This window comes from Rhinopithecus bieti, unplaced genomic scaffold (genome assembly GCF_001698545.2).
Source record: "Rhinopithecus bieti isolate Rb0 unplaced genomic scaffold, ASM169854v2 scaffold_7888, whole genome shotgun sequence".
NCBI classification, from domain to species: domain Eukaryota; kingdom Metazoa; phylum Chordata; class Mammalia; order Primates; family Cercopithecidae; genus Rhinopithecus; species Rhinopithecus bieti.
Genome location: NW_016805944.1, coordinates 229,166 through 256,553, shown reverse-complemented (window position 1 = coordinate 256,553; position 27,388 = coordinate 229,166). Strand labels below are relative to the sequence as shown.

The following is a 27,388-nucleotide window of genomic DNA, read 5'->3' as shown; positions in this document are numbered from 1 at the left end:
GGCATCGTCACCCATCTTACTCCAAAGGGTTTATTGAGACAAGTTTTCACATACAAGATGGGGGCAGAGGGGATGGGGGTTATAAACAGGAACCTGGAAGGGGATCGAGGGTGCACGGTAGAACCAAACAAGAGTGAAATAAATAGAGGAAAGAGTGGAGGCAGGGAGGAGACTGACCGAGACATCACACAGTGATAACGTGGGTGGGGCAGCGCCATGAAAATCCCGTCATTTATACAGATATACAGGGAGTTCAGGGGGACCCAGGGGCCCACTCCACCCTCCATGCCCCAGGGAGGGGCATAAGAAAGCCATCTCTGCCCATGGGCGACCCCGTGGGGCGCTGGGAGGGCTGCCCTAGGAGTCTTGGGCAATCCCTGGCCTGGAGGCCATAGTTAGTGTCTGGAAAGCAGTGGAGAGGGCCAGAGGGGAGGGGCAGCCAGGCCGGGGCTCAGCTCCGAGGCTTCCGGCTGCCACCCTTTCTCCCAGCACAGCTCCCGCCCAGGTCTGGGAGGATGGGGGATGGGGGAGCAGGAGCTCAAGGGGAGAACCTGGCACCTTCTGGAGTCTTGGAAAAAATGATCCCTAAAGACACCCAGCCGTGGCTGTGCTGCCCTCTGGAAGGCAGCTCTGATACCAGGAGTGGCTGTCAGGGCACAGGGGGAAACCCCGAGGCCATCCTCAGGGGTGATTCCTGAAAGGGGCCCATCCCCAGGCTAGATGCTTGGGGAAGGCAGCCGTGGGGGAGGGATTCCTGGGGAAAGGGCCGTTAGCACCACCAGGCTCCACGGCAAACAGAGGCCAGGCCTCTGCACCTCCAGTGAGGCTGGGAGTCCCCTGCGGGAGAGAGAAGGGAGGCGAGACTGAGCCAGCGCCTCTCAGGCCTCAGCCCCTCCCCTGCATGCCCAGGCCTTCACCAGTGATTCTCACAGGACGCCCGACTGGACTGCGGGACTCAGCACACTCAGGAGTACCAGGCATGGACGTGTAGGGACTCGGGATGCGGGGTTTCTGCCCTCACCTCAGCCCCACCTGCCCGGCCCCGCACCCTAGCCAGCGTGGCGGCCAGGGCAGGGCCAGGTGGGCATCATACGAAGACCTTGGCCAGGGCGTCGGCGCCAGCACTGGCAATGAGGGCCTTGCTGGGGTGGCAGGCGACGGCGTGGATGGCCTCCTCGTGCTTCTTGCGGTGGGCTGTGATCTCCTGCACGCACGTTTTGCTGTCCAGGCTCCAAAGACGCAGGGAGCAGTCATGGCCTGAGCAGGGGTCGGGGACAGAAGGGGTGGTCACCGGGCTCCTCGCTCAGATGCAGTCCTGGAACCCCTCACCTGGCTTTGTCCAAAGGCCTCAGGGGAAGCGGGGCTCAACTCGCCTCTCTCACCCTCTGCTCATCACCTCCTGAGGCCCACCCAAAGGAGAACCCTGGTCCCTTCCTGTCCACAGTCCATCTCATTCCCCAGCATTTCCTGAGCAGCTACTGCACACTGAGCCCCGAGGCGGGAGGCGGCGGGGGCCAGTGAACAAAACAGGCAACTCTCTCTGTCCCGCAGCCTTGACGCTGCAGCTGGGAGACAGGAAGAGAAAGAAGAAAGCAACCCAGCCGGTCAGTGTGAGGACAGAATGGCCCCAGGAGGAATGCAGGGAGCCTTCCAGGCAAAAGGACAGGTGGGAAAGGTCCTGAGGCAGGAGGCGGGGGTGGCCACAAGAGCCTGAGCAGGGGCTTGGGGAGAAGAGGGGAGAGGACAGCAGGCTGGGCAGGGCCCTGGTAAGGAGAGGTCTGATTTAGGGTCAAGAGAATCAGGCAGGGCAAAGGCTTAGCTCCCTCCACTGTCTAGTGGCCCCCAGAATAGAGCCCTGTCTGGACACTGGGCTGGAGTTCACTGACCAGCCCCTCACCCACCAGAGGCTGCCAGCACAGGCCCGGAGGCAAAGCCCAGTCACAGCCTCCAACACCACGGCCTGCGCCTCTGTGCACACACACTCACTGCTGCACTCACTGCAGGCCTCACCCTTCACCCCACAGCGACCTCCAATCTCCTCCACCCACCTACGTCCCATTCCATCCCTTCTAAGGACAGCCGCGTTGCTGGCCTCAATGCCCTTATCCAGAGACAGCAGGATGGGAGCACAGAAGTCCCTGCAGGTACCCCCAGGCAGACCTGGACTGATGTTACGAAGCTTCAATGGCCAAGTTACAAAGCATCTGGGCGTTAGCGCCCACATCTGTAAACTGGGGATCAAAGTACCAACCGCACAGGCTGCTTAGTGGCCGAATAAGACGATGCAGCTCCAGTGCCCCAGAGGAGTGTCCCAGTGGGCTGTGCTGCCTGCTATGGTCACCACTGTCATTCCCGCCCAGACCAGCTGCCCCTGCCCCCTATGGTCACCACTGTCATTCCCGCCCAGACCAGCTTCCCCCTGCCCCTGTGGTCACCACTGTCATTCCTGCCCAGACCAGCTGCCCCCAGCCCTGGCCCCCGGGCCCACTGAACACTCGCCTGGAGCCAGTGCCCAGGCCTCTTCCTCCCCTTCTCCCCAACCCTGGTGGGACTAGTGTGCCCAACTTACTTCCTGACATCAGGAATGCGCCGTTGGGGTCCACGGCTAGGCAGGTGACTGCGTCCAGGTGTGCAACCATGGAGTGCACCAGCTTACCTGAGGCGAGAGGGGCAGGTGGCAGGTTCCCCTCCCACTCTGAGCCTCGACTGAGAGAATGGAAGGACTGGAGGAGATGCTCCCAGAGCCTCCCACAGGGACACAAGCATCTCTGCTGCCTGCCTCTGGCCCTCCCCACCCATCACGAGCACAAGGGGCTAGGCCTCACCTGTCCGATTGTCCAGGAAGCGGATGCCCCTGTCGTCGTGGGCAGTGATAGTGAGAGGCTGGTTTGGATGACTCACCACTTGGTTGATCTGGGTTGGACCTGAAGGAAAAGGCAGGAAGAGGGAAGGATGTCAAGGGGAAAATCAGGAAGACTGGAACAGAGGCACGAGTGCAGCGTGACAGCCCCACAGCAGCCTCTGCCTGGATGTCAAGGGGGACTGGGCGAGGGCACTCCCATCCCTGACCGCAGTGCTGGTTCTGCACAAGCAGCCCCTGGGCCGTTTTGGGGCTGGGGGAAGAGGAATAACAAACGTGAACACATTCCGCCACTCTACCAAGAGGGCCTGACGGAGCGGCCCTGACGCGCTCTCCCCACTCGGCCCCCCCAGTGCTCTGGCTGAGGGCGGGGGGCCCTCCGCTGGGACCCGACTTCCTTCCTGCTCAGGGCCCAAGGGTGCAGGGGAGCCATCTGAGCTGACTGGCAAGGGGTCACCAAAGCCCCAGGAGGAAGTGGGGCCCTCAAGACACTGAGACCAATTCCCTGAGCTGATGTCAGCCCCCTTACCGCTGCTGCCCCGGGACTCCAGGGTGAGGAGGGCACTGCCAGCCTCCAGGTCATACAAGACAGTGTCGCCAGAGCGGAAGGAGGCCACGATGTGGGCAGGCTCGGTGCTGGTGAAGGCCACTGAGGTTGGGACCCCGTGCTCTGAGGGCACAGGGAAGAGAAGGCTGCTGAACGGACCCTCAGACCCAGCCCTGCCCCAGGGTGGGGGACTGTGGGTGGGAGGCCTGGGGCCTCAGCAGGAACCACTCTGATAGCCTCCAGCCCTGCATAGCTCCAAGGTAAGGTGCTGGGGCCCCCACTCAGGGCCCCACTCACCGCTGGCTGTGGGGAAGGTGCAGAGGCAGGCCGGGCTGCTGCTGCTGGGGTCCCAGATGCGGACGGTGCCGTCGGCGGAGCAGGAGGCCAGGCGCTGGGAGGCGGGACTGAAGGCCAGGCCCCACACGGCATCTCCGTGGCCCTCCAGGACGTGGCTCAGCACGCTTGGGTCTGCACCCACCACAGGGAGGAAATGGGGTGTGTCAGGGATGTCAGCTCCTCCCTGGACAGCCCGGAGCCCCAGCTCTGCCAAGCCCCAGGCGGCTGGGCTCCAATCACCCATGCACCCGCTTCACGCCTGCTGCCCCTTGGAACTGTCCACCGCCAGGACAGCCCGGCAGCTGCTCACACTGCCCACTAGCTCTCCAAGGAAGGTTCTAGGGCTCCAGAAGGCAGGGATTTCCCTCTATTCACGGCTGTCTCCCCAAGCAGGGCCCAGAAACTGAGAACTCAATACAGAATTTTTTGGATTCCATTAAGGAAGAAGGAACAGCATGGTTCTGTGGCCCCAGGAGTGGCACTCGGCCTGTGCTGGCCAAGCCTTGGTCCCAGCCCTGGCCCAAGCAGTCTTTTCAGCCCGTGGCCCAGTGCATGAGCTTTGCCTGCTCTCTCCAAAGCCCCCTGGTCATTCAGAGGTCCAACCACTGCTTCCCTGGTCGCTGGAGTCCACACCAGCAGCTCTGGCCTGCTGACACTGAAAGTGTGGTGGTTAGCCGGGCGCGGTGGCTCAAGCCTGTAATCCCAGCACTTTGGGAGGCCGAGACGGGCGGATCACGAGGTCAGGAGATTGAGACCATCCTGGCTAACACAGTGAAACCCCGTCTCTACTAAAAAATACAAAAAACTAGCCGGGCGACGTGGCGGCCGCCTGTAGTCCCAGCTACTCGGGAGGCTGAGGCAGAAGAATGGCCTAAACCCAGGAGGCGGAGCTTGCAGTGAGCTGAGATCCGGCCACTGCACTCCAGCCTGGGCGGCAGAGCGAGACTCCGTCTCAAGAAAAAAAAAAAAAAAAGAAAAGAAAGTGTGGTGGTTAATGTGGCTGGGACCGACCCTGACCTTGTGCAGGTGAGCCTGTTCTCTCAAGTCTGTCCTCCCCTTGAGAGGAGACAAAGACCTCTGAACTCTGCCTGGACAAGGTCGAGCACAGGGCCAGGTACATGATCAAGAGGAGGCAGAGCCGGGTGCAGTGGCTCACGCCTGTAATCCCAGCACTTTGGGAGGCGAAGGCAGGTGGATCACCTGAGGTCAGGAGTTCGAGACCAGCCTGGTCAACATGATGAAACCCCGTCTCTACCAAAAATACAAAAAATAGCTGGATACGGTGGTGCATGCCTGTAATTCCAGCTACTCAGGAGGCTGAGGCGCGAGAATCACTTGAACCCAGGAGGCAGAGGTTGCAGTAAACCAAAATCACACCACTGCATTCCAGCCTGGGCGATAAAGCGAGACTCTGTCTCAAAAAAAAAAAAAAAAAAAAATGTGGCAGAGAGCAGGGGGACAGATGTTGAACAGGAGTGACAGTCTGGTCACTTCCCTACTTAGCTCTTAGATGCTCCAAAGAGAAAGCCCCAACTCCCTCCAGCCTGGCCCAGCTAACTCCACCTTCTCTGCTTTCTCTGGACATGCCCTCCCCCTAACCACGCAGAGACCCTGGTGGATCCCCACACACAGAGCACACGGCATGGCAGAGCAGAGGCTGCCAGGGCCAGCCACGCCTGTGCATGGGCTGCTCCCAGCCTGGGCGGTCCCAGCTCTGCCTTCTGGACACCACCTCACATGATTCTCAGGCAGCTTCACCACCTCCTCCCACAGCCATCGTTCCCAGCCTGGCTGGCTCGTCCCTCAGCCACGCACTGCATCGTGCTGCTCACAACACAGCAGACGGGGGAGCCATCACACGCACTCCCGAGGCCTGCAGTGTTGGGCAAGAGGTGGACACGACGTGTGCGTGCGTGGAGGGGATGGCCAGGCCCCAGCGGATGTGAGGGGAAGGCGGGCGGCGTTATCCTCACCATAGCCATCGTAGGGATCCATGCTGAGGTCTGGAATCTTCCAACTGTGGATACAGGCATCTGCCCCTCCACTGTAGCAGTACTCACTGTTACTGCCCATGGCCACAGCCAACACTGGGCCCCTGGAAGGGACAAAGACACGGAAAGGGGGATGAGACAAGCTCAGAGCCTCCCCTGGCCACAGGACCGAAGTTCCCTACTAGCATTCTTCAAGGATAGCCAAAAGGAATTCAGCGACTGGGGCTCTGGCCATGCTACCTGGACAAGCTGCCTGTCCCCTGCCCTCCCCCACCCCACCTCCATCTCCTCCCCAAAGGGCTGTGCTGAGCACCAGCTGCCAGGGTATGTGAAAGTCAGCATGGAGCCCCAGGAGCCAGGGCTGTGTATATCATGGAGGTGCGCGGGGACTCAGAGCCCCCTGCTGTTCTGCCTCCTGCCATGTGCCTCCCGGGATGGCAGTGAGCAGGTCAGGGGTCAGGCTGCATTTAGGATGAAGTTTCTAGCAGGCTCAGGGGCACCTCCCTACCTGTGAGCTCGGAAAGCATGGATAGGTTCCACGTCTAGCGCCGCATTCCTATGGGATGACAGAGGAGCCTGATGTCACTGAGACCCTGTCACCCCCATCCCTAGATGCCCCTAACCCCGGCCGAGTTTGCTGCCCTCACTTCTTGGCTGTGACCGCCTTCTGCAGGTTCCAGAGCTTGAGCGTGCCGTCCTCGGAGGCGGTGAGCAGAGCCGACTGGCTGTGGTGGAAGGCCAGGGAACGAATGCCATCGTAGTGTGAGCGCAGGGTGAACTTGGGGTTCCATGTCTTCTTAAAAGCATCTTTGCTGTCAGACAGCTGGGGTTGGGGGGAGCTGCCTCAGTGTCTTCGCATCCATCCCAGCAGTCATGCAGACACTGACACCCAGGGCTTGAGGCCCCCTCCCTTCCACCCAGATGACCCTGGCAGGAATGGCCTCAGAGCCTGGGCTCCAGCCGGGACCTCTCCCCTTCCTCTGCTGGGCGGAGTCTCCACACTCGCCCAACAAGTCCCCACACTGTGCTGGGTTCTGGAGAGACAAAGGTGAACCTGACCCCTCGGGGTCTTGCAGTTGAGACAAAGGGGAATAAGGGACACAACTGGACCATTCCACAAGTGTGAGGGATCATGAGCCACGAGCAGGGCAATCAATTTAAAGATGCGCAGAGAGACATCGGGCAGCTGCCCTCCTCCCTGGGGGCCACCGAGGCTTTCCTGAGGAAGCACGAGCCAGCAGGACTTCACCAGATAAGGAGAGGGCCCTGGTGAGGGAAAGGGCCCGTGCAGAGGCCCTGAGGCACTGAGGCAGCAAGGACGGGCCCAGGCCTGAGAGGTCAGTGGTACAGGCTGCGGAAGGCAAGGAGAGTGGCAGGGGATGAGGCAGGCGCTGGGTGGTAAGCCCCGGAGGAATGCGCATTTCACCCTAAGAAAAAGCCTGGGAGAAATGAGGAGCTGAGGAACTGTTTAGAGCAGGGTAACGCCATGGCTTGTTCCTGCCACCCCTGAGAGGCGCAGATTAGGAGCAGGTAAAAGTAGCCACAGACCAGGCGCAGTGGCTCATGCCTGTAATCCCAGAACTTTGGGAGGCCTAGGATGATCATTTGACCCCAGGAGTTCAAGACCAGCCTGGATAACATAGGAAGATCCTCTCTTGAGAAGCAAAAAAAAAAAACAAAGTAGCCTCAGCGAGAAAGGTTGAGAGGCCAGGAAGTCCCAGGGGAGATGAGGGCATGGAGACTTAGACACGTGACCATGAAGGGAGAGGCGGTGCACAAGTGGGAGAGGTGTGGGGGCCTCTGTCCGCCATGCTGCACATGCCCTGAGGGAAGGTGGGAGAGGTGTTGGGGCCTCTGTCCACCACGCTGCATGCGCCCTGGTGCCGCTTACCCAGCGGGAGACCCAGAGAGGGCCAGGCTCAGGAAAGATAATGAGCAAAGTACCAGGTAAGCCTCAGCGCCATGTCCCAAGATGGGCTCCCAGCTGACAACCCTGCCTCAGCCATCCCTTCTGTCACAGTTCTTTAGGGCCAGAGGATCTGCTACTGAGTGGTCCACTCGCCCCCTCCCCTAGCAGGGCTCAGAACACTGTTCTTCCCCAAGATGGAGTGACATCTTGGGGCGTGCAGAGGGACCCCATGGCACGCTCCACTTCTCAGGCCTCTGCTCTGACCCCACTTCCTGAATCTCACAGCAGTCACCCCCCGCCGAGCCTCGCTAGGGTCACCGACACCGGAGATCCCATTCTGTCACAGTAAAATGTGCACATGCACTCACACCAAAAGCTCCCAGCTGGCCAAAGGCTCCCAGATGCCCATCCACATATCTCAGGCCTGGAACATTTCATTTCAGCCCAACTGCCCATTCATACGAGACTGGCCTGACTTGGCAGAGCAGGGCGTGGCTAGAGGTCATCTTCCTGCATCCCAAATTAAATCACCAGGGTGGGAGGGGCACTGAGTGGTGGAGCCATGGAACTGTGATTAAGACACCGGCTCCAGAGTCTTCCAGGCCCTGTGCCTCGACGACTGCAGTCAAGTCCCTCCACTGTCTACATCTGCACCCCTCTGTGAAACAGGATGAGCAGGGCACGGGTGGCACCCAGTCAAAGCTTGCAGGGGCTGGCCCTGGGCGCAATGCCCAATGGGCACAGTGCGGGGGGCACCCGGAGAACTTACATCGCAGCTGAGGTCGTTGTCGTTGGTGACGGTGAGATCTGCCAAGTCCCCCAGGCTCACCTCCCCGCCCCCGATAGTGTCCATGATGAAGACGTCTGAGGAGAAGCCAAAGGAACCTGGTAGGGGGAGGGGAGGGAGAAGCAGAGAGGGCCAGGGAGAGAGAGAATGACAGAGAGAGGCAGAGAGAGATAAAGAGCAAGAGAGAGAGACAGGGAGAGGACAAGATGAAGAATCACAGCTGGAAAGAGACAGAGAGACAGACAGGGCAGGACAGACAAAAAGAGAGGGAGACAGACAGACAGACGAACTTTTGGGGCAGGGAGGCTGCAGACTGGAGGCTGGGCCTCGACCCTGAGGACACAGAAGCCCTGGGCTCAGCTCTGCAGCCTCCCTCTGCCATGGGCCCGCAGGACTGGGGCCAGGTGGGGGATGCCTCTTACCTTCGTGTGGCCGGGGCTGGGGTGTGCCAGGAGGCGGGCCGGTCACTTTTGGGGGCAGCCCATCCACATCACGCAGGTCAGCCAGAATGCCTTGGAGTTTGACCCGACGGCTTTCTGCAGGATCAAGGCATAGGACTGGAGTCACCCAGTAGTTCCAACCCAGTCTGGCATAGGTGACGCCTTCCCCGCACTGAGGGCCCCCTGCCACTCTGGGGGGCTGTGAAGCTCTGGCCCCGGGGGTGGGGAATGGGCAGAGGAGAGGAGGTTGACTGGGCCCCTCCGTGGGGCAGTGGGCAGGTCACTGCCTTGCCTAGGCCTCAGGCCCCAGCCATCCATCCCACGTGACCTGAGAGCCCTCCTAGCTGGGAGTCACAGGACAGGGAGGAAGACGTGGCCCTCCCACCTGCCTCTCCCCCACTGGGTCCTCATCCTGTTCTCTCCTTGAGGCCAGCCAGAGCTGGACGCCCGCCCTGGAGGGCTGGCAGCCCCACTTCAGGAAGAGCCAAGCCTGCCTGCGTCTCCACAGGGATTTTCCAGGGAAGGGGTGAGGGGCCGGCGGCCACGGCCTGGGCCTCCTGCTCTCCTTGGCTACCCTGCTCTCAGGAAACATATCCGTCCGGTGGAGAGACCCTGCACAGGAAGCGGCTGCAGGCAGCTGGGCCTGCTCCCACTCCCTCAGCGGGGAAGGCAAGCAGGAGCTGGCCAGAAAATCTCAGCTCACCCAGTTCGTGGGGGCTCCCATCCACAGTGCACCGCCGAGGGTCTGGAGCCCCTTCCCCATCCTCTCCTGAGCCCAAGAAATCAAACTCATTGATAGCATCCTCGGAGTCGTCTTCTTCGTCCTCGTCTTCCATTTCAGGCACCAGGGCCTTGGATGGGAGCTGGGGCATGGAGAAAGCCAGACAATTCAGGGGGCCTCCTGTCCACAGACTAAGCCTCCTCAATGCCTGGGAACAGATAAGCCGGGGCTCTGGGCCTGTACTCTGCTCATGGGGCTGCCTCAGCTGCGAGCCAGCTGCCCTGCAGCGCCCCCTGCTGGGCCTCGGACAGCTGCTACCACTAGGGCCGGTTGGCCTCAAACCACCCTCACGCAGCCCTTGGCCTAGCCCTGGCTCAGCCTGCTCCAGTTCCCCAGGATGGTGCCTCGGAAGAAGAAAAGTCAGATAATGCAACAATCTGCCTGTGGGGAGAGCAGATATGCACTGGTGTCCGTATGTGAATATATGGAGATGCAAACAAGTGAGGACGAATGGACCACAGCACTGTAGCCATAAACACAGCATTGGCTGCTGTGCTGGCACAAGAGCAAATTCCACTCACTGAACGAGCACTGACTGCACCTTGCAGACACGACTTGACTTAACCCCCAAATCTGTGAACAGCTACCGTGAACACTATCATTATCATTCCCACATTACAGGCCAGGAGACAGGCTGAGTAGCGGGAACCCACTTGCCCCAGGTCACCAAGGCCAAGCTCTGCCCACCGTGAACTCCTCCAGGGCGTGGCTGGCCCCTTCCACATGTCAGCCCCCCAGGCTGAGTCTGGTGACACCTCTCGGGCACCACTAAGGGGCCAGGCTCTGAACTGCATTGGGGGGGACCAGAGGGAAGGGACACGGAGAAGACCTAGGGCCAAGGTTTATTCAAGACTTGTGGAAAGAATGGGGAAGGGGAGGGTTTATAGACAGCATGCCCAGAAAGGCAGCGGCCGGGCTTAGGACTCCAGAGGAAACCACCACAGGTGCTCTGAGGGGCACACAAGTGGCAAGTGTGCTCTGCCAACAGTGCCTGGAACCATGAGGGCTCCACCACTACCAAGTGCCACCAGCGCCACCAACTAACCCCTAATGAGCACTTGGGGGACGGCCACCGTGCAGCTGAGGGCTTCCTGGGCACCAGCTCATGCTAATTAAATCCTCAACAACCCAGACACAGGGACTCAGCCCCATCTAAAGGGTGAGGAGACTGAAGCCAAGACAAAGAAGCATGGGCCTGAACTCACACAGCTGGACCAGGGCCGCCTGGGAGCCATGGGCAGTCCCCTGGGTTCCCAGCTGGGCCTCGCTGGAGGGCTGCTGTGTGGAGACGGAGAGTCCTACCCAACCAGCCAGCCCCAAGGGTGCGGGCCTAAAGGGGTGTGAACACCACGGATGATTCCTGATAGAATGGGTGGAGGGGTGGAAAAGGACTAGAAATTCTCAGAGGGGCAGGAAGGACCAAGCGTCTGGACCAGGGGCCAGCATTTGAGACCCTGGATTCACAGCCCTCCTGCTCTTCCCTCTAGGCCTCCTGCAGCGCTGCGGCTCCGTGCACACCACTCCACTTGGAGTGCGACTGTGTTGAGCCACAGTGGGAACACTGGAGATGGAGTGGAGGCCCAGACAGGCCCAGTCCCTCCCAGGGAGGGATCAGGAGGGATACAGACCAGACAGGGAGGATCCCAGAGCGGCCAGGGCCAGGGAAGGGAGCCCGGGGTGAGTCAGAAGGCTTCCTGGAGGAGGGGGTGTGTGAGCTGAGTCTAAAGGAAGAAAGGAAGGGGACCCAGGCAAAGGGACCGCTAATGGGAAACCCGGGGCTCAGGGAAAGCTCCGAGGCCATCTCCCACAGGTCCCTCCTTCATGGGCACATGCCCCTGCCTCCACCACAACACGTCCTTTTGCATGTGACTATTTACAAGGCCGCTGCTGGCCACAAGCTCCTCGAGGCCAGGGCCTGTGTGTCTCTATATCCCTGCTGTCAGCACACACCACAGCCCCTGAAGGCCCAAGTTGACTCTGGGAAGGGCCTCGATCAGGTCACACCCAGGCCAGGCTGTGCAGGGCACGGAGGAAGGGCTCACCTTCACACGCTGCTTCTTGTGCTGCACGCTGTCCAGCTCATCGTCCTCATCGCTGTCTTCGTCCTCGCAGTTCTGCAGGAAGGGGATCTGCCCCAGCACCGAGCCACCCAAGCGCTCTTTGCCATCTTTGCCTGCCGCATTCCTGAGGAAGACAGCGGAGCAGAGGAGGCATGAGTCCTGCCAGGTGTCAAAGCTCAGATGGGAAGGTGCCTGCCCAGACTTGGTGGCCAGAGCCCAGACCCAGCTAACCCTCAAAGCCCCGAGCAGCCATGACTCTGGTCATACACAGAGCCCCAACCCCAGCCTCTGCCCGACAAATGCTCATTCCAACTGGAAGCCTCACTCAGACGGCAAACGGAGCCTAGCTCCTCACTGACCACCGACCTGAGTTTCAGAGGGCCAGCCCCCAACCCTGGCCACAAATCTCCATCCTGTGCTGAGTCAGAAGGAAAGCTGGATGAGAAAGTGCCACTGACTCAGCAGTCACCATTCCCACAGCCTAGTCAGACCACAAGGGCAGGTCAGGCAGGAGGGAAGCATGTCCTGCAGGAAAAAGGAAACGGCCATTCTACAAATGCTCAGCCATTCTACAAATGCTCGGCGAGGCACTGAAAGCCAGCCAGCCTCGCGCAGGGAGGGGCACCGGCGATCCCTACTATCCAGGAGCCTGCACTATCCCCAGCAACAGATGGCACTCCTTCCACCTCCTGGCTTCCAACTTCATGACAAGTTAGAGCAGAGGAGGTATTGACCCAGCCTGACTGCGGGAGAAGGCAGGGTGGAATTCGAAGTACAGATCAATGCAAAACATTCCCCCTTTCTGCCATCAGGTTGATGCCCTGGAAGTCTTGTCAACTGCCAGTTACCAACGGCTGCAGAGGTCACTGCAGATGTACTCTCTTGCCTCACAGGTGCCATCCCCAGAGCTCCACTCTTTCCGCAGAACACTCGCTGCACTCGCAGCGGGACACAGGACTCCATTCTCACAGGCCTTCCTCCCACGACACTGACATGCTGCACGGGCTCAGCCTCCTTCTCTGCTTCCTCCTCCTGTTCCTCCCTCCAGCCTCTAAGCGGGAGAGCACCTGGGCAGTCCTCAGATCTCTTCTCTGCACCATCTACACTCACTCCCGCAGGCACGGCAGACGGCCATGGCTTTCCAAAGAATGCCCATGTGCTTGTTCAACTAGAGCTATGTTTAGGGGTCAAATGCCCCCGAGCTCCAGACGAGCTCTGCTTCTCCACGTGGAGGTAAACAGGCCCCTCACACTTCACACAACCTCAGCGGCCCCCAGAACTTCCACTCCCAGGCTTCCCCGTCTCAGAGGGTGCTGCCCCAAAGGCTCACACCAAACCCTGGAGTCGCTCGTTTCTTTTCCTCTCCCCTTAGCTGCAGTCCTTTAGTGTCGACTGCCCAAAGGCCTCTGAGGAAGATGACACCTCTCGCCTCGCCACCGCTAAGGTCCTTCAGCTCTGTCCAGGACATGGACACCATCTCCTAAACTGGTGCCCCCGCCTCCTCTGTGACCCTCCTACAGCCCTTCCTTCTCAGAGTAGATCAGGTACGTCAGATTACATCACTCCCCTGCTCAAAACCACTGGCTTCCCACAACCCTGAGTTAAACCCAGACTCTATCCCAGCCCAAGGCCCTGAGTTACTGACTCCTGAGACCACAACTTCCCCATAGCCCACACCTCGCTGCCTGCAGCCACGCCGGCCTCATGCTGCTTCTGTGCAGGCTGCGCCTCTCCTGCCTCTGAACCTTGGGGTTCACCGTGCCCTCTGCCTAGCACATTCTCCTCCCAGCCACTCGTGTGGCTTACCCTCCATTTAATGCCCACAGAGGCCCTCCCTGCCCACCCCCCAGAGAGAAGCACGTATTGGCCCTCGTGGTCTTCATCGTGCTTAGCATCACCTACATGGGCTCACTTGTTCTGCTTAACTGACAACTGCTGATGACAATGAACAAGCCAGAGCTTCCTGAGGGTGGCGACATGTACTCCACTCCCTGCTAGCAAGACACCCAGGGTCTGCCTTCAGTAGGCACCCCACGCGACTGAGGAGTGGGCAGGCCTGAGTATCAGGACGGGGGCAGGGCTGGAGATGAGGCCGTGGGGAAGTGTGTGGAGGGTACCCAGAACAGAATCCAGGGGAATCCCAGCAGTGAAGGCTCCGAGGGTTTCGGAACAAGGGAGCCCATGGCATACTCCAGGAGGAGGGCCACCAGGGCACCCAGCGCCATCAGCTGATGCTCTGATCCTGGCCTTCACCAGCAGTCAGGAGGAACAGAGAGACACACCTGCCAGGCCCGAGGGCTTACCTCTTTATCTGCTCCTCGATCTGTTTCACCAGCAGCGACTCCCCGCCACTAAGCCCCGCAGGGCCTGGTGGAGCCCTGGGGGTCCCTTCACTCGGCTCTACTGCCCCGTTGAGCTCCAGCGAACGGCCCAGCAGGGAACGGACGCGCTTGGACCGCATGTCGAGGATGGTGTCTGTGTAGCCCACCTCTTCCAGGTACCTGCAGGGGTGCAGAGCCATGCGGGTCAGACATCCCCCAGGCTTCTTCATGTACTGCAGGGGCCAATGCAAACTGAGACAACCTCGTAAGGGGCCACTTAAGAGCATACGCCAAAATCTGACATAAGCACACCCTCGCTCCAGCTGTTCCCCGTCAAGGCTATTTCCAATGGAAGCCCTTGTACACACACACAATTCTATGTGTGACGGTGCTCCCTGCACTGCTGTATGGGGAAGCTGAAGCACAGGGACCAGCCTCAGCACCCACCGATAGGGGCTGTGTCAGCAAATGACTCATAGCACTGCGAGGCAGAAGACCAACAGGGCAGAGCCTTAAGGGCAGCTGGCCACGGTCAACAGCAGAACGAAAACGGTAAGTTCTATGATCCACATGATGCCAATGTTTGTAGGAAAAAAACAAAAAGGCGTTAATGTGCATAAAGCTTACACCACACACAAACACACGTTTGTATTATGTCCCCCAAGAGGCCTAGAAAGATCCATAAAAAACGTAACAGCAGCGACCTCTGGAGAATGGGATTAGAGGCGTAAGAGGAACTTTTGCAACTTACTCTACTTACTTCTACAAATGAGCACTTATTACTTCTGCAATTTAAAAACTGAAGCCAGCTGGGACTGGACTAAAAGTAAAAAAAGAAGAAGGAAAAAAGAACAAAAATCAATTTGGGGTATTTGCGGCTTCAAAATACAGAGACAGCAGTCCCTTGCTAGCCCTCAGGAGGCTTCCTGGCCAGGAGGCCTTTGCTGTTCCCTGTCCCTTCGCAGCCCTGACCCTGCCTCTCGAATGTTAGGCTGCACACACCTGTATGTACATCTCATCCTGTGCACCTGTGTGTGTCTGAGGCTCCTATCTCCCCATCAAGACAGACAGGGAAGCATGGGGCTTTAAAACTCGGCACTGGGGGGCGGACTGCCCAAGATCCCACAAATTAACCATGCAACCTTGTGTAAACAGATCACCTCTCCGCATCCCAGTTTTCTCATGAGGGGAATACTAGCATTATACCACACAGAGATCTCAGTGAGGAGCCAACAGGTGGAAAATGTTTAGCACAGTGCCAGGCACACAATAAGCACTTGGTAAGTGTAGCCTGTTAGTATTACTATTATTGTTTTAGGGTTATTGTTTGCACACGCTTTAAGCTAGCAACCCCAGTTCCAGATATCTAACTTGAGTAAATCAAGGATATGCACAAATGCCTTCCTGATTTTTATCACATTGTCTATAATACTAAAAAATTAAAAGTAACCTCGACAAAATATAAGGAACTGGCCATGGAGAGTTATGGTTATCTATATGACAGACATTATATGTTGGTTTTTTTATCTCCATAGGACCAAAAGAAGGAAATTATAAGGTCCTCAAAATGATGCAACATAACTAATTTATATGGAAAGATGTTCACAACGCTTACCGGTGAAAACAAATCCCAGCTTTTATAAAATACATAAGCTGGGCTGGGCACAGTGGCTCACGCCTCTAATTCCAGCACTTTGGGAGACCACGGCAGGCAGATCACTTGAGCTCAGGTGTTCAAGACCAGCCTGGCCAACGTGGTAAAACCCTGTCTTTACTAAAAACACAAAAATTAGCCAGGTGTAGTGGCGCACGCCTGTAATCCCAGCTACTTGGGAGGCTGAAACATGAGAATCACTTGAACCCCTGAGGCAGAGGTTGCAGTGAGCTGAGATTGCGCCACTGCACTCCAGTCTGGGTGACAGAGCAAGACTCCGTCTCAAAACATTAAAAAATAAATAAATAAATAAGTAAATGAGGCCAGGCGCGGTGGCTCAAGCCTGTAATCCCAGCACTTTGGGAGGCCGAGACAGGCAGATCACGAGGTCAGGAGATCAAGACCATGCTGGCTAACATGGTGAAACCTCGTCTCTACTAAAAAAAATACAAAAACCTAGCCGGGCGAGGTGGCGGGCGCCTGTAGTCCCAGCTACTCGGGAGGCTGAGGCAGGAGAATGGCGTAAACCCGGGAGGTGGAGCTTGCAGTGAGCTGAGATCCGGCCACTGCACTCCAGCCTGGGTGACCAAAAAAAAAAAATAATAATAAGTAAATGAAATACGTAAACTGAGCAGTGTGGCTCATGCCTGTTGTCCCAGCTACTCAGGAGGCTGAGGCAGGAGGATCTCTTGAGTTCAGGAGATCAAGGCTGCTGTGGGCTGTGACTGTACCACTGTACTCTAGCCTGGGTGACAGAGTGAGTTTATTAAGATAACAGAGGCAAAAATACACAGCCATGGAAGAAACTGAGACCATATATGGCAAAATGTTCATAGGGGGATGAAATTTCTTGAGCAGAGGAATTGTAAGTGATCTTTTTTTTCTTTCTGCTCTCCTACTTTTTAAGTTTTCTAAAATGCACAAATCTCTTCAGCAATTAAAAACTAATAATTTGAGGCCGGGTGCGGTGGCTCACACCTGTAATCCCAGCACTTTGGGAGGCCGAGGCAGATGGATCACCTGAGGTCAGGAGTTCAAAACCAGCATGGCCAACATGGTGAAACCCTGTCTTTACTAAAAATACAAAATTAGCCAGGCATGGTGCTGCGTGCCTGTAATCCCAGCTACTAGGGAGGCTGAGGCAGGAGAATCGCTTGAACCCGGGAGGCAGAGGTTGTAATGAGTCGAGATCACGCCATTGCACTCCAGCTTGGGCAACAAGAGCGAAACTCTGTCTCAAGTAATAATAATAATGTAATAATTTGGCCAGGTGCGGTGGCTCACGTCTGTAATCCCAGCACTTTGGGAGGCCGAGGCAGGCAGATCACTTGAGCTCAGGAGTCTGAGAACAGCCTGGCCAACATGGTGAAACCCTATCTCTACTAAAAAATACAAAAATTAGCCAGGCGTGATGGCACCTGCCTATAATCCCAGTTACTCAGGAGGCTGAGGCAGGAGAATCGTTTAAGGTAGAGGGAGGCAGAGGTTGCAGTGAGCTGAGATCGTGCTACTGTACTGCAGCCTGGGCGACAGAGCAGAAACTGTCTCAAAAAATAATAATAAATAATAATAACATTAATAATTTTCTGGTTCAAACATCAGGTGAGTTACTGTGATCATTCACAGTTAATCACAAACCTACTTACAGATCTGCCCTCTCCCCACTTCTCACTACAGCATTTGATTAATTTTTTTTTTGAGACGGAGTTTCGCTCTTGTTGCCCAGGCTGAAGTGCAATGGCATGATCTCGGCTCACCGCAACCTCCACTTCCCAGGTTCAAGTGATTCTCCTGCCTCAGCCTCCCGAATAGCTGGGATTACAGGCATGCACCACCACGCCCAGTTAATTTTGTATTTTTGGAAGAGACGGGGTTTCTCCATGTTGGTCAGGCTGGTCTTAAACTCCCAACCTCAGGTGATCCACCTGCCTTGGCCTCCCAAAGTGCTGGGATTACAGGCATGAGCCACCACACTGGCCTGATTAGTCTTTAAAAAAATAATTAACAAATAAAAAATAATTTAATATTACCCTTGGGGAATAAAAAGCCACACTTAATAAATCTTCACAAGGTATTTAAAAAAAAAAAAAAGCCACACAGGACTCCTATGGCCACAGAGATTTAAAAAAAAAAAAAAAAAAAAGGACAAACAAGGCGCGCGTCACCACAGCAAAAAAAAAAAAAAAAAAAAAAAGCCACAGAGGCATTCAGGGACACATTCCAATGGGGGCGTTCCATGTCTGCCTTCCGCAGTGGGTTTCCCTCCCTCTCCCCAGGCCAGGCTCTGCCCACGGGGTGAAGGCCACTCCAGCCATGGCCGGCTAAGATCCTGATAGTTCAGCGTCCCCACTGGGGACACAAAAGGACTGTGGAGCCTTTGGACTTCTCTCTCAAGCCAAATGTGCCATGTGTCCCCAGCCCCACTCCCCGAGCACACTCACTGTCGGAGAAGCTGCCGCCCCTCCTTCCACACCAGCGGGCTGTTCTCCAGGGTGACCGATTCCACGGGGCCATTGGAGACTGGTGGGTGAGAGAACGGAGGCTGTCTTAGTCAGGCCACTGCCACCTACCCATCACCTCCTCCATCTTCCTCACCCCTCCAACCCAAATCGGTCACTGTCACGGGTCCTGTGGCGTCACTTCCTGAGTGTTGGAACCCTGCTCTCTTCCCCCACGTGGGGATGCCTCCTCCTTGAAGCAGTCCTCATCTCTAGGTCTCCTGACCGGTGGCTCCCCAACCTGGCCCCCGACAAGATAAGGGCTTTATCTCAAAACTCTGGGCGAGTTGTCCTTTTCCTTCACAGAAAGCTGGCCTGGTTCTGAGAGAAGGGCCGACTGGGTTCAAGCCCGGCTCTGCCCCATCCCAGCTGTGTGACCCTGAGTTAGTGTAAGCGGTGTCAGTTTCATCCTCTGAGAAATGAGCTTAATGATAACAGCATTTCCCTCTTGGGAGTGCTGAGAGGATGCAATGAGGTAATTTGCTTAGTATTTTAGTCTTTTCTGGGCATCTACGTTGTACCTGGCTAGGGACCTGGGCTACCCAGGTAAACAAAGACCTGCCCTTGTGGAACTTCCGTTCCAGTGAGAAGAGCTGGCAGCAGGTAATGATCATCACTATCAGCTGAGCATACAAGGTCTTCTCAGCTTGCCTCAGCCAAGCTTCCCCTCACCCGGCCCGCCCTCCCACATCCTCTGCCCTACACCGTTTGCCCAGTCACAGTGACCGACTCCCTATCCTCTAACTCTTTCAGTGTGCGTCTCTGCATCTGTGCTCTCTCCCCTGACTCTCTTGCTGGGGAACAGAGTCATCTTTCAAGGAGCTTAGACTCTAAGGGACCAGAGGGTAGGAACCACGTCTCCCGTGCTCTCTGCTGTATCCCTGACCTGTGATACAAAGCCTGTATCCCACAAATAAAGTCTTTTTTGGATGAACGACTGAATGGCAACCCTGTTCAAGCGCCACCTCCTCAGTGACGTCTTCCCCGGCTTTCCCGCACCATCCCCAGCGCTCTATAAATAGTCCCGGCGCCCACTCCTCGCAAAGGGATCCCGTGAGCTGCTCGTGTGTCTGCCTCTGTTGCACAGGGGGACGGCAAGCAGAACTGGCCCCCAGGGTCCAGCACAGGACCTGGCAGCCCATGGGGAGGGCTCTGAGAGTGAGAATCCGCCCCTCCCCAGCCCCGGGGCCGATTCTGCCTTCTAAGGAGCAAAGTCTTCCTGCTTCTCCAGCACACTCAGCGTCCACGGGAGGGCGCCGACAGTGCAAGCATCAGAGGGTGGGTACCTTGTTCTGACACATCTGCCTTCTTCTCCCCCTGGTTCAGGTCTGTACCAAACTTCAGTTTATGATATTTGGCCCTAAAAGAGCAAATGATTAATGAATAAGAGATGCAGGAGAGTAGACAGGGTCAGTAGTTACCTGAGGTATCCGGAATCCCAAACCCCAAATCACAGGGCCTCCCACAACCGGTCTCCTACCAGAGGCTGAAGCATCCCCCACACCCCTGGCCTGGTGGAAGAGACCACTCCCTGGAGTCAGGCAACCTGAGACCCCTAGTCTCAGGGGTCCTCGAAGAAACCATCAGCCCTTGAAACCCCAGTTCCTCATCTGAAACAGGGTTAACAATACCCATTAGGCTACTGGAAGGGGTAAGGGATAACCGAGGTAAGGACTATATGATATTTGGCGCACAGTGGGCCACCAGCACCGTGAGTATTGTTCCTGGTGTCTAGCCGGAGTCCCACCTACTCTGTCTTGTTTCTCCCCTAGAACCTTATGGTACTGGAATGATGGAAAAGAATGTCGACCCCAAATCTCCCTCAGCTGAAAGGAGGCATGGCTGGTGGCCTCCTGATGCTGTGCTTGAGATGGACCCAGAAGGCAGGCCCAGGGCAGGACGAAGGCTCACCTTTCCTGCTTCAGCGCATACTCTAGCATCTTGATCCGCCGCACCAGGTCTGTCTTCAGATTCTCCTGCCCTTTCCTCTCTCCCTGGAGGAAGGCCACCTGAGCCTGAGAGGGCAGACAGGAGGCAAATGAAGACAATGGGGCTCAGGCTCACTGCCGGTGTGTCCGTCACTCATCCAGGTATAGTACCAGCCCACAGCCACCCCACAGTGATGGGCGGCAGCCACTTCCTCGGCACAAAGACCCCCGAGCCAGGGTTCAGGAAGCACTGAGAGGACAGGCTGGATCTGTTTCCAGGGCCCCCTGCCACGTCATCCACAACAAGGGCCGAAGGGGAGCCCTTAAACCCTGAGATGACAATGGGGCCAGCCTAGGCCTCACTTGCTGGCTGCCTTTGGAGGGAAGTTGGGTCAGGGATGGCAGTGGAGAGAAGGGTGGGCATTCACTGCCCTGGACTCCCCCCGACACCCTCTGGCAGGTGCTGTCCCTAAGGCTACTGGTGGAGGTGGTGTCCCACTATTCTTACCAGAGCATCTGTCTCTGGGAGGCGTGGGAAGCTACTTCTGGAGCTCTGGGACAAGAGTGGGTGGCTCGGCTCGGCTCCCGCTCCAATACAAAAGCTTTACAAGTCAAGCCTGCTGTGGGACCAGCCATCCCACTGCATTCTGCCCAGGGTGTGAGAGAAATGTGCCACAGACACGACCCCGGGTTCCTGCCAAGCACTTCACACCGTCTGCTGGCTTGAGCTGCCCTGTCTGCTCCAGTCTGTCAACAAGTCATTTAGAGACACTGGGCCCACTGCCTTCCAGGCAGGATCCTGGCCTCTGACCATGGTCTAGAAGCCCTTGTGCCAAAGCCCTGGCCCAGGGCTCATCTCTGGCTTCTCCCCAAGCACCCCAACATTCCAGTCCAGAACAGCCAGAGCTCTAGGCCCAACTTAGACACTTACTCGCTACATGATCTTAGGCAGGTCATCGGCCTCCTCTGAGCCTCCATTTGCCCCTCCAGAAAATGAGACTCATAAGAGTGCCCTCCCCTCATGTGCTAGCTTCTGCTCAGTCCAAGGCCTGGCACAGAATAAAGGCTAACAAATGCCAGCTTCTACTTCTCTTATCACTTTTATTCTCCATGTACATTTTTTGCAAATCCGAAATGGGCCCAGTTCCTTACAGGAGGCAGGATCCCTTGGAGACCCCAGATCAACTAGAAATGTCTGTGGATTGGCCAGGCACAGTGGCTCACACCTATAATCCCAGCCCTTTGGGAGGTTGAGGTGGACAGATGACTTGAGGTCAGGAGTTCGAGACCAGCCTGGGCAACATGGTGAAACCCCATCTCTACAAAAAATACAAAAAACTTAGCCAGGCGTGGTGGTACACACCTGTAGTCCCAGCTACTTGGGAGGCTGAGGCAGGAGAATTGCTTGAACCTGGGAGGTGGAGGTTGCAGTGAGCCAAGATCGTGCCACTGCACTCCAGCCTGGGTGACAGGTCGAGACTTTGTCTCATAAAAAGAGAAATACATGTCACCAGTTACCTTATAGAAAAGAACCTCATGTGTCCGCTTCGAGAATGGGATTTTTTTTTCCCTCTTAACACTTTTTACCAACACATATGTATATAAACATCCAAGGCCAGATAGGGAAACTACTTATACGACATCAACATCTCTAAAGCGTGAGTTTCTGTCCGTCGTGTATCTTCTCGATCCCCCAAATCTATTCTGTGAATCACTGGAGAAGGTGTGAGGAGAGGCGGACCGACCACCAAAGACAAGCCCTGACTTTCCTCCTCACTCTCTTCCCTGCCCTCCTGGGCTTTGGTGATTGATTCCTCAACCTCCCGGGGCAGTTCAGCCTGCTGGGAACCTACACCTTGGTCAACACCTGCCACTGTTTGGTGATTGCCCGCGTGCATCAAGTGCCCCAGTAAGGCACTGGGGAATAAGAGGAGCCACGTGGTTCCTGCACCCACAGGGCTCAGTCCCGTGCAGGAGACAGGCATGAGCAGCAGCTCACACGCAATGTGACTAGACCCCGTTGCGGGAGTGAAGGATGCTATGGGAGGAGGGACAAGAGGCAACAGTTCAGCTAAGGCCTGAAGCTGAAGAGAAGTTAGCCAGGGGAGGGAAGGGCCCTGCTGGCAGAGGACGGAGGCAAGGGCAGCACAGTGGGCTTAAGGAACTCTATAAAGGGCCAGGATGGCTGCTTCAGAATGTGTAAAAGGCTCAGGGAAGCCATGGAAGGGTTTTAAGCAGAGAGAGGTAACCGATTCCCATGTTACAAGGGCAGCCCCAGCTAAAACATGGAGAACTGATGAGGGAGCAGGAGAGCGGCAGAGCTGGACACAGAGACCCCTATCACAGACGAGGGCAGTCCCAGAAATCCCAGGACAGAATGGCAGTGGCCTGGACTAGGACGGGGGCACACTGGAGGTCTATCTGTGGGGACGGGAGGCAGAGTCGAGCATCCCACCCAGACCTGTCACTGGTTGGGTTCCCCCTTCATCCGTCTGCTGCCTCACTGGGCCGTGGTCTCCCTCCTCCTAATGAGGACGTAAGGGTCTCAGCCGCCCACTCTGCTTTGCTATCCCTTTTCCAGTGCCTCTAGAAAGAGAACCAGAAAGATGTGGTTGGAGCGTCTCAGGGAGGTGGAAACCCAACAGAAACAGGAAGTCAGTGGCCAGTCCTTCCCTCGCTGCAGATGCCAGCAGTCCCCACTGGCTGCCAGGTCTGCAAGCGCCAAGGGCTGTGGCAGGCCTGAGAGTTGGTCCGGGATCTGGAAGTGCTGCTCACCACTGCTCATCACACCCACCCACTGCCACTCCCTCTGGCCAGAGCCACAGAGCACGTGCCCCCAAAACCTTCTGATACCTGGCAGCTACTGCCTCTCTGCCCCTCCAGCTATTCCCAGCAAGGCGACATCTAAAGGCTTTGGAGGAGTCCTAGCAATTCAGTCCTCCCAGGAGCTGATGCCTCTCTGAATTCGCTGCTTCCTGTCCCAGCTCCCTGGGAGGAGTTCCCGTTTCGTGCCATCTAGCCCTGCATCTCCTAAGGGGCTCCTTCCCAAGCTTCAACAGCTGCTGGCAGGGATGAGCCCCCAGGAAGCCGGAGTGGGGAGGGGACAGCTCCCCACATTCTCTGCTGGCACCGCACTCACTGCAGCTCCCTGTCGCTGCTCCTATACAAATCTCCAGTTCAGATCCCTCATTAAAAGGTCCCTCCCATCCTCGAAAAGCTTCCCCTCTCAGAGTTGCCACAGAACAGGAGCAGAGCCACACAATCAATTGTGCATGAACATCTACAGTTCTGCTGTCCCCTGCACGAACAAGCTTCCTCTGCCAGCCTGGAAGTTTCGGATGGGCAGAAACTGCATCACCTACTTCTCAGAATCCCCCACCTAGCAAATGCCTGCTCATTATCAGACTGAAGCTCCACCACCTTCCTCTCCAAACTTACGGCACCTACTGCCAAGACCTCCCGAGGTGTTGCCTTCCCTGCCATTCAACACACATGTACCAAGCACGGTCGCACGGCAGGTCTTCTGCTAGGAGCAGCTGTATTAAGCTCTTCACAGAAAAGTTATTCAGAGTCCTGATGGAAAATCTGACACTGCCCAGGTCTTAAGGGATCTCACAGGGGAAGTCACACTGTCTGTTAGCGCTAAGTGTTCAAGTAAAGGTGTGTAAAAGAGGTGCCGCTGATGGGAGAGTAAACTGGTGGGTCAACGTGGCAGAGTCGATCCCTGTTTCTTTTTCTTTTCTTTTTTTTTTTTGAGATGGCATCTCGCTCTGTCACCCAGGCTGGAGTGCAGTGGTGTGATCTCGGATCACTGCAACTTCCGCTTCCTGGGTACAAGTGATTCTCCTGCCTCAGCCTCCCGAGTAGCTGGGACTACAGGCGCCTGCCACCACGTCCGACTAATTTTTGTATTTTGAGTAGAGACAGGGTTTCACCATACTGGCCATGCTGGTCTTGAACTCCAGACCTCGTGATCCACCTGCCTCAGCCTCCCAAAGTGCTGGGATTACAGGCACTAGCCACCGCGCCCAGCCCAATCACTGTTTCATAAACACATCCATTCTACTATTCCAGTCATCTGTTCTGCTTCATACTCGCACATGAATAAGGGGTACTCACTGAAGCCATGTCTGATGGGGAGAAAAACTAGAAAAAATCTAAAAGTCCACCAACCAGGGTCAAACTCAATCAGCTATGGTGCCAACATCCCATGGGACGCTATGTAGCTATCAAAAAGCGTAAGAAAGAGTTCTCAGTGCTGATATGAAAGAAAACCAAAACACATTATGTCACAAAATGATACATACAGCAGTAGTTCATCTATTACACAACCACGATAACTCTTCTCTCTCGGGAGAGAAGAGCAAGAAAGGGATGAAGAGAAAGAACTTTCCTTTTTCACTCACATATATATGTGTATACACACACACACCCCTCTGAGATGTCTGAATTTTTACTAATGTAACAATAAAAGAAAACAAAAGTGCAAAGTGACAGTGCTGGCACCATGCCAGACACTAGTTTCTCTCGAACTTCAAGAAGGGTCATTAAGTGAGGCGATAAACATCTTTTCTCTCATCAGCCTCCACGATGAGAAGATGGTGTGGTGGGTGCTGTGCGGTGCACTGGTGCAACGTCCCAGAGGCCAAGATTCAGTCCAAGCTCTGCTATGACTGCTTGGGTGACCCTGGGGAGGCCACTATGCTTGCCTGAACCAATTTTCTCAACTGTACTGGGTAGCAGAGAGGTACAGAACATGTGCTTAAAAGTCCACCGACGGTCGGGCATGGTGGCTTACGCCTGTGATCGTAGCACTTTGGGAGGCCGAGGCAGGTGGATCTCTGGCGGCCAGGAGTTCGAAACCAGCCTGACCAATGTGGCAAAACTCCCATCTCTACTAAAAATACAAAAATCAGCCAGGCGTGGTGGTATACACCTGTAATCCCAGCTACTTGGGAGGCTAAGGCAGGAGAATTGCTTGCAACTGGGAGGCAGTGGTTGCAATGAGCCGAGACATGCCACTGCACTCCAGCCTGGGTGACAGAGTGAGACTCTGTCTCAAAAGAAAAAAAAAGGTCCACAGACAAGCCCTTCCGCTCATCTGCTGGAATCCTAGATAAATCACCCTCTCAAAACCTCCATTTCCTCGTGATTCTTTTTTTAAAGGCAGGGGGAATATCCTTTACCTTCCCAGAAGACCACAAGAATGAAATGACAGCTCATGTCTACAGTACTCGATACACAGCTCCAGACATGGTATGTGCTCACTAAATTGCAGCTGGTGCTGTTATTGCTGAGTGAGGTAATGACACTGCCTCTGCCTACATCACGGGGCACTGAGAAGATCTGAAGAGATGAATGCTGGGAAAGAGCTTCGGAAGTAGAGAGTGGGACACAAGTGAGAGCAGTTACATAAGGATTCTGCTCCCACCCCAGCTCCAAGCCTCAGCCACCACCAAGTGAGGGCAGGGGAAGAGTTACTGGAGGGTCTTTACTCATCCTATGAACAAAATGCCGTTTTTGTTGTTGTTTTCTGAGACATGATCTCACTCTTTCGCCCAGGCTGGAGTGCAGTGGTGCAATCATGGCTCACTGCAGCCTCAACCTCCGGGGTTCAAGCAATCCTCCCACCTCAGCCTCCTGAGTAGCTGGGACTACAGGTGCACATCACCATGCCCAGCTAATTTTTGTACTTTTTTGTAGAGATGAGGTCTTGCTATGTTGGCCAGGCTGGCCTGGAACTCCTGGGCTCAAGGGATCCTCCCACCTCAGCCTCCCTAAGTGCTGGGATTACAAGCATGAACCACTGCACCCCGTCTCTATCGACAAAATTCTCATCAGTTATTTATTTGGGTGCCAGCTTCCACTAGATAGAAAACAGCAAATCGGAAGGGGAAACCTGGGCTGCTACAAGGAAGTACTAACAATTTCTGCTAATAATAACCCAGTCCAAGCATCTTCAGATTCCCAGTGGGCCATTCCTGATCCCTTCAAATCCGGACATCTCCATGATCCTCTATTCACTGCCAATGGACCTGACGCTCCACGAGATCACAAACCCCAGCCCAACTCTTCAGACTCTTCCATACATCAGCCCGGAGCACATCCCTGTCCCAAGCTACCCCACACACCATGAGGTCTTTTTCCAGAACTTCCACAAACATATCTCCTTCCCCCCAACCCCACCCTACCCCCGTTCTCTCTGAGATGCCTCCTCATGTTGCCTTCGGGCTCTACAAAATTCTCCCCCCTAAAGCATCACCCCAGGGTTTAACACCTAACTCGTCCTCATTGGCACCATCCCAGGACCCTCACCTCCATACTGGACATGCCCGACACCCCCACACTCCAGGGTTCTCTTTCTACATCCTACACACACGTCCCATCTCAGTGCCATCACGCCCACTACTGCACACCCTCAAGTGGAACTTCCACTCTCAAGTTCTCCCACCCAGGCTCCTAGGGTACATCTCCTGCTCTGTCCACACTTCCACTCCAAAGATCCCTTCCCTGCACTCTGCAGCCACACATGTCCGGGATCCCCAAAGTTTCCCCTAAGAGGGAAAGGCACACACCTCCATCCTGGACCCCTCGAAACCCTCTTCCCACTTCTCGGGTCTTTACACAGCCATCCTTCCATGCCCACTGTCCAGTCGCCCCAAAATACACCCATCCCAGGTTCCCGGACTTCCTCTCCCTAACTCCTCCCGGTTCCCCGTCTGGATCCGCTCTTTCCCAGCGTGTCCCAAGTCCCCCCTCGGACGCTTCCACTTCCCACCTGCACCTGGCTAGGGCCATGGTCGGGGTCGGGAGTCCCTCTGCGCCTGGCGAGCTTCTGCTCACTCCCACAGGAGACTACTCAGGTCTTTCCCAGACCCCTCCAGCTCCTCTCCACACCCTTTCCCGAGTTCTCTTGGGCTCCCCTCCAGGGCCCGAGTCGCCTCTCTCAGGAGCCCCGCGGCCAGCGCGCTCAGTTCCAGTCTCAGTCCCACTCCTAGCCAGTTCTGGTACCTCCGTCCCTCTCTCTCGGCCGGTCCCGGTGATCCCTCCCAACCCCGGTCCCTCCACTCCCACCTCGGGCTGTCCCGGTCCCCTCCCACCAGGGGTGCCCTCAGGACACCCCTCGGACGGCCCCTCACTCGCCCTCCGGGACCGTCGCGGTCCCCTCCCGCCCCCCCCGGCCGTCCCGGCGGCCATTGCTCCAAGATGGCGGCGGCGGCGGCGGCGGGTGAGGCCGGGCCGGGCCGGGGCCGGGTGGGGGGTCGGGGTCCCGGGA

General features: G+C 56.4%; 2 protein-coding genes across 6 annotated transcripts in view; one reads left to right on the top strand and one right to left on the bottom strand.

The window, feature by feature from the left end:
- Positions 1–14: 14 nt before the first annotated feature.
- STRN4 (striatin 4) lies at positions 15–20,223 on the bottom strand. Of its 3 annotated transcripts, none has more exons than XM_017874303.1 (17): positions 20,096–20,223; positions 19,471–19,544; positions 18,128–18,206; positions 14,015–14,212; positions 11,694–11,835; positions 9,574–9,733; positions 8,853–8,966; positions 8,413–8,528; positions 6,382–6,557; positions 6,243–6,290; positions 5,717–5,838; positions 3,705–3,875; positions 3,390–3,530; positions 2,826–2,924; positions 2,570–2,656; positions 1,022–1,257; positions 15–837 (listed from the first exon to the last, which is right to left on the bottom strand). In XM_017874303.1, the coding sequence occupies exons 1-16, from the start codon at positions 20,122–20,124 to the stop codon at positions 1,088–1,090; spliced, it is 1,926 nt and encodes a 641-aa protein (XP_017729792.1). In that variant the 5' UTR covers positions 20,125–20,223; the 3' UTR covers positions 15–837; positions 1,022–1,087. The 3 variants fall into 3 exon arrangements, with proteins under 3 accessions (XP_017729792.1, XP_017729793.1, XP_017729794.1); XM_017874304.1 differs by having other exon boundaries at positions 8,413–8,507; XM_017874305.1 differs by lacking the exons at positions 18,128–18,206; positions 19,471–19,544; positions 20,096–20,223 and adding an exon at positions 14,793–14,841.
- A 7,063-nt stretch (positions 20,224–27,286) lies between these two features.
- The window catches only part of FKRP (fukutin related protein), a 12,524-nt gene continuing 12,422 nt past the window's right edge, over positions 27,287–27,388 (top strand). For 2 of the 3 annotated variants that reach the window (XR_001886052.1, XM_017874306.1), the window contains exon 1: positions 27,287–27,340. The gene's annotated coding sequence lies outside the window, so the exon portion shown is untranslated. The remainder of the gene's footprint in view (positions 27,341–27,388) is intronic. The other variant, XM_017874309.1, reaches the window with a different exon arrangement.